At 52.4% G+C, this 8,173-nt stretch overlaps 1 protein-coding gene across 1 annotated transcript; it reads left to right on the top strand.

The window, feature by feature from the left end:
• Window positions 1-24: 24 nt before the first annotated feature.
• On the top strand, window positions 25-7,377 carry MRPL14 (mitochondrial ribosomal protein L14). Its single transcript, XM_032184118.1, has 3 exons — window positions 25-143; window positions 5,261-5,354; window positions 6,939-7,377. Exons 1-3 carry the CDS (start codon window positions 104-106, stop codon window positions 7,300-7,302), a joined length of 498 nt encoding a protein of 165 aa, XP_032040009.1. The 5' UTR covers window positions 25-103; the 3' UTR covers window positions 7,303-7,377.
• The last annotated feature ends 796 nt before the right edge of the window (window positions 7,378-8,173 follow it).

The following is an 8,173-nucleotide window of genomic DNA, read 5'->3' as shown; positions in this document are numbered from 1 at the left end:
GGACGGGCGGGGAGGGGAGGGGAGGGGAGGGGGCGGCTTCGGCTCCGCTCGGCAATCTTCGGCTCCGCTCGGCCAGGGGAGGGCCGAGGGGGCGGCGGCGCGCATGCGCAGCTGCGCTGCGAAGCGGAGGCCTCCAAAGCGAGGTAGGGAGGGAGGTGGGGGGCAGGGAGTGGGGTGCGCGCTGAGGGGGCTCCGCGCTGAGGGGGGGGGTTTCGTGCCCTGGGAGGGGGCAGCGAGCTCGGCCTCGTCCCCCCCCGAGCCTCCCCGGGGGTTTCGGGGCGGTGGGGTGGGATTCCTGCGCCCTGACGGTGTGTGGCGGGGACTCGGGAAGTGCGGGCTGCCCGCCCCCGAAATGTGCCTGTGGGGGAATTTGGGGAGGGAGGCGGCGTGACGGGGCTGCCCAGCCCGCACAGCGCTCCGAAATGCACCAGCGAGGCAGGGCTGGGCTGCACCGCCAGCCCCACGGGCAGCAGAGCGCTGCTTGTGGGTGCTGGGTGCCTTTGGGGTGCCCCCTTGCCTTTGGGGTGCCCCCTTGCCTTTAGGTCCCAGCCCCGCCACCCCTGCTGCCCTGTGTCCTCTCCACAGCTTAATATCCTGCTGGTACAATAGCACTAATCCCCTGCTATTTTAGGCTGTGAATGTGTATAATGGATTAAGGTGCTCGGCTGCTGGAGCAGTAAGAGCCCCAAGTGCTTTTGGGACTCCCGGACCCTTAATGTATCAACAGTAAGTTTTCCCTTGCAGGTGTCCAGCCCTTCTTTACCTGCCCTTCCTGGCTGCGGGAACGGGGTCAGTGTGTTGCCCTTGCGAGCTGTTAACAGACATACCTGTAATGAGCTGCCGTTGGTAACTTGGATCAATAAATGCCCTGTTTAATAGCTAATCCTATTCATAAACGGAGCCCGAGAAGCCTTAATTCCTCCGCGAATCTTGGCCTTTCTGCCTGTCATTAACGCACAACCAATTATGCCTGGGTAATGAATATCTTGTGTATTTTTAACACGCCCAAGCCCTTAATCACATCGCTTCCTCTGTGAGGAGGGCCGTGGATGGACCGAGCCCCGTAGCTCCCAGCTGGCTCTCGCAGCTCACCCTGGCAGACATCCTATAAATAACCCCCCAGCGCCAGAGCTGGGGTGAGGTGTTTGCGTGGTGTGCCTTGCCTTGATTTATTTCCCGTGTTTTAGTGATGGATGACAGACGCAGTTCACATCCTTGCGGTGCCCAGGGCAGGCCTATTTCGGTCTCTGAGAAGAATAAAGGGCACGTGGGCTCCCGCTCTTGCGCTCTTCAGCTCAAATCGCTGCTCCGAAGGTGAGGAGTATTTCTTCCTCTTTCATTTGGTGCGTTTGACAGCGGGCGCTGGCTGCTCGGCCTCAGCACAACCGCTGGTTTTCCCTGTGGCCAGTTGGAGTGGATGAGTTCCCAGCAGAAGGAAGGAACAGAAATTACCGAACGATGGCAGAACTACAGATCTTGGTTTGGGACCAGGGAGCAAGTGTCATTGCCACAACTTCTCATGAAAAAGGAAAGCGATACTGGCTCGCCGGCTAATAGCACTATTTAAAAGTACTTTTATTCTAGGATGCAGGCGAGGTAAGAACGACATCCCGACTGGGTTTCAGGCTATGCACCGTTGATGAAAAGCTTGGTCGGAGCCACTTCACTATTTCATCGGGTGTTCAGACAGATCTTTGCAGTGCTGCCGTGAGCGTGCTGATAGTGCAGGTTCATACCGAGTGCTGTTGTGAAGCACATCAGCGTTTTTTGCTGAAATGGAAGAGTCTTTGCTGGTCCACGTCTCCTGGTGTTTCTCTTCAGATGTTCTCACTTGGAGCCAACGCACGTCAGGGTTGCCAGACAAGGGAGAAATCCCAGTCTCGTGTTTTGCCACATCCCCTCGGTCCAGCATTCGTGCGGCTGTGCGATGAGGCTGCTCGGGGTGCTGATCCTGCTGAAAACAGTTCCTGGTTGACACACGTGCTGGAGCCAGCACAAGGGAAGTGATGGGCACATGCGCTGTGGGGACACAGGACTCCTTTCTTGGCGTTTCGTGCCCCGACGTGGGTTCAGAGGCAGTATCTGGAAGGTGTTCTTGCTTCTTGTGGTCTCCCTGAAGAGGTCTGCTCTCGTGTTTGCATGTGGATTTCGAAAATGGTGCATCTGGCCTGCTCCAGTTACCTGGGATGAAGTTTTCCAGAATTCTCCTTTCAAAAGCCACTGCAGCCTTGCAGTAAATAGAAATCACTCCTTTAATCTCCTGGGAAAACGGTGAAGTTGGTCGCTTTAGTACGGCACTTGAAAGTGGTGCAGTGGGTAAACAATTGGCAGAGGTTTGAAAGTGGTAAAGAGTTTCTTTGTTGAGTGGTGTCCGGACTTGATGTGAGCCTGTTGCACCAAGTGGGGTAATGCTGAAGGGCCCTCGAGAAGGGAATGTTTGCTGTAGGGATTACTGCATATTTGGACCCAGCGAAGTAGAAATTGTGTCACCTTGGTGAATATTGGATGCGCCAATTCCTCACCCCTTTCTGAATCTTGCTCTGACGTCTGTGCGAACTTTTAACCGGTACGTGGGGCGGAGAGAAGCAAAGCCAGGTTCGGCTCTCAAGAAGTTAGGTCCCTCTAACTGCTCCTGGAAGCGAGGTGCTGCGTAACGCCGCTCTTGCCTAGCGTGAACAGCTCCGAAGCTAATCCTGCCTGAGCAGGAGGTTGGGCTAGGCGACCTCCAGCAGTCCCAGCAAGGTAATTCCGCGGTGAGGAGCGTGGAGGTGACTAAGTGGGAATTCCTCCAAATCTTCCTGTGCTTGAAGGTTGTGGGGATGCCCTTGCCATCCACCGAAACCCCCCAGGAGAGCCGCCTTTGGAAGCAAACCCAGGGAGCACGGGCTGAGCGCAGCCTCCTTGCAGAGCCTGGTTCAGACCCGCTGGTGCGAGGCAGCTGCAGGGCTTTCCTCTCTGTAACTGAGAGCTCGTGTGGCACACGCGTTGTGGCAGAGTGAATGACTTCGGTGCCCTTCAGAGCTTGGTTTGGTGCTAGCTCCTCAGTGCAGGGGGAAACAGAGGGCAGAGGATATCAATTGCCTGCTCACAGCCACGGGACCACCAAGGCAGAGCTGTGTCTGGCCGAGGAGAGCCTGGAAGCAGAGCCAAACCATCATCTGCTCGTTTCTGGAAGGGGAGCCGGCCTGTTACAATAGCTGCAGGTGTGATTCACTGCTCACAAAGCCCCTTGCACCCTTGCATGCTGTGCGCGGTGCCGCAGATGCATTCTTCCCTTCCTTCCGCCCCGAACCTTCCTGCAAATTGCAAACGTCCTCCCTGTTTACTCAGCTCCTAGCAGGATGCTTCATCCCAAACAGTCACCCGTACAGAGTTTCTCAGCCGGTGACACATCTTAATGCGCCGAGGAATAATTCCTAGCAGTGAGGGGGTTCTGAGTCATGTGGAAAAATAAACAGTCCTCGGACACTTCGTGCTGCTGCTGCTGCTTCTGCCCGTAGCTCTGTAACTTCCTTCGAACCTTCACTGCTGCCACAGGGTAGAAACAAACCCTGGCTCCTCCCGGGACCGGGTGGTGAGGTGACCATGGGGAATGGAGGCTGGGGACACGGTGGGCTCCCCAAAAAGCATCCATCAGTGACAACAGAGCGGCCGACTCGCTGCTGCTTGCCTAGTTCTAGAGGGCTGCAAGGCCTTGCTGCGATGCTGGAGGGTTTAGGAGCAGTATTACAGCCTGGGGTTGAGTTTCCCGCAGGGAAACAGGACACCCAAGTGCAGAACGGGGACCTGCTGTCCTCCCTGCCGACAAATGCAACCTCTCTGGGGTCTCGTTCAGGAGAGGGAACGGTGCAGGTGATCTCTGAGCAGAAGCTCGGAGTCATTCGGAGATTTTCTGCCCCACAGCAACGTGGCTTTGTCAGCAAATGACCTCAGGCTTTGATTATGGCTGATCTCTGTCCCAGACCTGCCCGGGTGACAGGTGAGTTGGCTTGTCAGGTAGCTGAGGAAGCTCGCCTCGCTCAGGGAGCGCTGCTGCAAAGTGGCTGTGGTGTAGATCCCCAGGGCTTCTTGCCCAGCTCTCAGGTAACGCGTGCTCTGTAGGACAGCTGCAAACCCCAGGTTAGCAAACACTGGGGAAAAATAAAAGGAATAAAGAGAGAGTGAAGATGTAGCCTGGCTTTTTTGCTCGGCTGTAGTGAGAACAACCGAGGCTGTGTCTGTCGCAAGGCTCTGTGGATGTTTTTTCCCCCCCCTGTGAAGTTAGATCGCCTTTATTTTAAAAGATAAGGAAACTGTTTTACGACACACTGCTCTGGAATTTGGCCCTGTGCTCATCTGAACTGGCAAAGGGAGACGAGAGGTCAACGTGTTTTTAACGTTTAAGCAGGAGAGCGGCAGAGCACGTGCTGGTTACGCTGTGGAGGGCCAGGTAAGCATGGTCACAGCAGCAGCTGCAGCCACAGAGATAGTCGCAGCTCTACCTGGGCTGGCCTGCAAGAGGACGGGATCCAGATCCAGGCTGTTTCCTCCCCCTGCCTGGGTCTGCCTGGCAAAGTGATCTGGGCTCAGATAAGCCGCAGTGACTGAGCACTGAGCGTGCAGGCTGCTCCCCATCAGTCTGACAGAATGAGGTTAGGGAGCAGCTCGGGATGCAGTTAGGGAGGAGGGTGCGGTACGGGCGGAGGTGAGCCCTGTAACCCAGTTCTGCTGCAGCCAGGGCGCTGCTGCCTGGGGCTGCGCGGGCACCGTAAGGGCACGGGGAGCTCTTCCTCCTGGGCAGGCTCTAAACAAGGCTGCTGAACACCTTGCTCGTCGAGCATCTTGCTTGTGTAAGCTCTGGTGCCGCTCTGCAGGGTGTCTCTGGCTTTTTAGCTTTTTTATAGGTAACGTTGGTAGCTTTTGCTGGTCGCTCCGGTCTCTAAACTAGAAGCTGTTCACATCCAGAATGCTCAAACACGTTTGTTGTTAACCTGCTTCGCAGTGCACAGAAGGATCTTCATCCCTGGGCACAGAAGACTGCAGTATGGGGTTACTAACCCAGCTTCATAGTCTAAGCATCCGAATTATTGTCTGCTGAACCTGGCAGAGGCTCTTGCTCTGCTTTGTGGCACGCTAACGATGCCATTAGCGTGCTGTGGGCTGTGGATTGCAACGTCTGAAGAGTTGCTGAGACTCTAGTGTGACATTCCCATGCGGAAAAGGAAGTGAAACGAACACTGTGCCGTTTCCAGGATTCGTAATTCTCTTATTTCTTCCACAGGTCGTGTTGCCAGAATCCAAATGGCCCTCTTGAACAGGCAGCTGGGTTTTTCCTTAACCCACCTAAGGAGCGCAGTCAGCCAGCGTCACTTCAGGTAATTTTTCAAATCCTGCTTTTGTTTCCTTGGGAGAGTTCCCTGACTGAACGAGATGCCATGAAGTAGATCAAGAAGAGCACAGAGTATTTCTAGTTTAAAAAGGATAATATAGTCAAAAAATAGCGTAGATGTCTCTTCGCAGGTTGTGCAGTGAGCCCAAACACAACAACAGATGCAGGTTCCTGGCAGACAGAACACGATCTGAATTCTGCATTTTTCCTGTGCTGGGAAGGAGGTTTTCAGGCCTTAGATGGTGATGCAGAGGCCTGCAAGCAGAAGATAAAAGTGCTCGTGTTTCTCAGCCAAGTGCAAAAAAGCAACAGCCAGCCCCTGCTGATGTCAAGCCAATTACGTGTTTAAAATTCCTCCCGAGTTTATCATTTCTGCTCTTTAGAACAAGAATAACCTGAGAAATGATTTCCTTGTACCTTAACACCGTCCATTTTGCTATTTTTCTTTAGGTGCTTGTTCCAGGCTCAGTGCATTCAAAACTCGTTAAATTCATTTACTTCTGTTCTCCAGTGCCTTGCACAAAAACTAGACCCTCATCCTGCGGTACACTCCAGCATTTAGCTCCCTGAAGGGCTTCAGTCTGCAGGGTGAGAATAGTCGTTCCTGTGACTGTGGTCTAGAAAGGGGATTAAGAGAGTGCCCAGGGCCGGGTTTTGTTGTAGTCCCAGGAGCTACTGCTGCTTTGTAGCTTTGATCCTGCCTAGATTTCCCCTTCTCCTTCCTGCAGCAGCACTCATGTCCCTTTCCAGCTTCCTCCTGCCTTCCCTGCTATGCAGCCACAGCCTGGCAAGCGGAGCATGAAGTGCGATAAAAGAATAGCTGCTCCTGGAAGGGAGGTTGAATTATTTCTCAGCTTATCCCTGCTGCTCCCAGGCGTACTCAAAATCAGATCTACCGACTCGGTACCGTTTAGTGTGTTCCTGTTATTCCTCGCTCCCGATAATCGCACGTTGCAAGCAGATAGAGAAGATACTGCTGCTCTCTGGGTGCCTCCCACATGGGGAAGGTGAGGATCTCTTAGATTCTAATTGGCAGCAGCTTAGCACAGCCACAGCAGGACCTCAGAGGTCTCACTGCGAGCAGAATAAGGTGAGAGCACCTCATAGACTTCACTGAAAAGATTAGTCAGAAAAGTCCTTACTGCTGGGGAGTGTCTACAAGATGGAAAGAGCTCGTCTTGAATCTTAGCTTCCTCTGGGCTGTTTCTGGCAGAAGCAATCACTTTTTTTTTTGCTTGTAAATTGAACTGAATCACCCACAGTTGCTAAAAAAAACACAACAAAAAACAAACAACACAACAGTAAATGCAAGCCATCTTTTAGTCATGTTTCAGAGTAGAACGGTTGTTTTATGTTTGACATTTAGTGAAGAGTGTGCAAAGCTCAAAGTAGCATCTGGCTTTCAGAGAGCGCACTGAATGCAGTAGATGTGTCACCCGTGTGGTATGTATATGTTGCTGGCGTCTTCTGAGTGGTTTGTGCAGTGACAAGATCCTGTTGCTGGGTTTGCCCTTGCTCCCCAAGGGTTATTGGGGAGGTCTCTCTCTCATTCTTTCCTGTTTTTTCCCAGTATCACCACAGCATGCCGAGCAATACAGAAACTTACTCGTGTGCGAGTGGTGGACAACAGCGCCTTGGGGAACACGCCATACCACCGGCCACCAAAATGTATCCACGTGTATAACAAGACTGGAGTTGGCAAAGTAGGAGACAAGATTCTTCTGGCTATCAAAGGAGAGAAGAAGAAGGCTTTGATTGTAGGGCACAAGATGCCTGGCCCTCACATGACGCCTAGGTTTGATTCTAACAACGTGGTACTCATAGAGGACAATGGAAATCCGATAGGGACTAGAATAAAAACACCCATACCGTATACCCTGCGACAGAAAGGAGAGTTCTCCAAAGTATTGGCCATTGCCCGCAACTTTGTGTGAGGTTCTTTCATTTTCCAAAGAAACATTTCTGGCGATCCCATTCAGGTTTTTTAATTCTGTAGCTGTTCCTGGGTCTTTCACCTAAAATGGTGAAGTGTGAAAAAGCTGAGGTTCATCATCTGTTTGTGAATTGCAAACAACTAATTTAAGTATTGAAATACCTTGTTTTTCTCCCAAAGATGGGTGATTTGTTTCATGGAAATGTCTGCAGTATGTTTGGGAAATGCTCATTCACTCTCACTGTTCTGGTGGTGTTACTTTGGACTCTAACCATTAAAGTGAGAACATGAAAATCCTTGTGTTGTACTTCTTATGTTTTCTTTTTCCTGTTTCTGCCACTCACAGTTCTGCTGGAGCAGGGCACGAAGCCCAGTCCCTGGTGGGGTGGCTTTGGGGTCTACAAAATGGCTTCACATCAAATGGAGTAGGAGAGGTGACAGCAGTATGGTGAACTGTTGGTGCTTTGAGCACATTCAGTAAAAGGGTTTGTTTCCACATCTTTGCCTAGGAGAAAAAGTCTGTAGGAAAGATTGGAACTGGGAAAGCATGAGGGCCTACAACTTCACTGGTGGGTGGTTGAATGGGATATGCCAGAGATGGGGAAGAGGAGGTGGGAGGGAAAAGGGAAAGTGATAGGTTTGAGATGAAGCCTATGCTTTCCACTGGATCAACCTCAGGAAAATAACTTTGTCTTCTCTGGACAGCACAAGGGTTGTGCTCAGGCTGAAACCTCCCTAGGAAGAAACTTCCTTTTGGACTGCTTTTTGGGACCGCATCAGGGAACCTAGGCTAGCCTGTTACCTACTGCCAACAGGCAGCGTGTGCTGGTTGGAGAGACCAGCTGTTGTCCACAAGTGCCTCCTCAGCTCAG

Source organism: Aythya fuligula, chromosome 3 (genome assembly GCF_009819795.1).
Source record: "Aythya fuligula isolate bAytFul2 chromosome 3, bAytFul2.pri, whole genome shotgun sequence".
Taxonomy (NCBI): domain Eukaryota; kingdom Metazoa; phylum Chordata; class Aves; order Anseriformes; family Anatidae; genus Aythya; species Aythya fuligula.
This window is presented reverse-complemented; position numbering and strand designations above follow the sequence as displayed.

What these genes read in the sequence shown, in the direction of transcription:
- MRPL14 (XM_032184118.1), top strand. Translation starts at nt 104, where the DNA reads ATGCGCAGCTGCGCTGCGAAGCGGAGGCCTCCAAAGCGAG. An exon ending in GCGGAGGCCTCCAAAGCGAG is followed by an intron (nt 144 to 5,260) that starts GTAGGGAGGGAG and finishes TTTCTTCCACAG; the next exon opens with GTCGTGTTGCCAGAATCCAA. An exon ending in GTCAGCCAGCGTCACTTCAG is followed by an intron (nt 5,355 to 6,938) that starts GTAATTTTTCAA and finishes GTTTTTTCCCAG; the next exon opens with TATCACCACAGCATGCCGAG.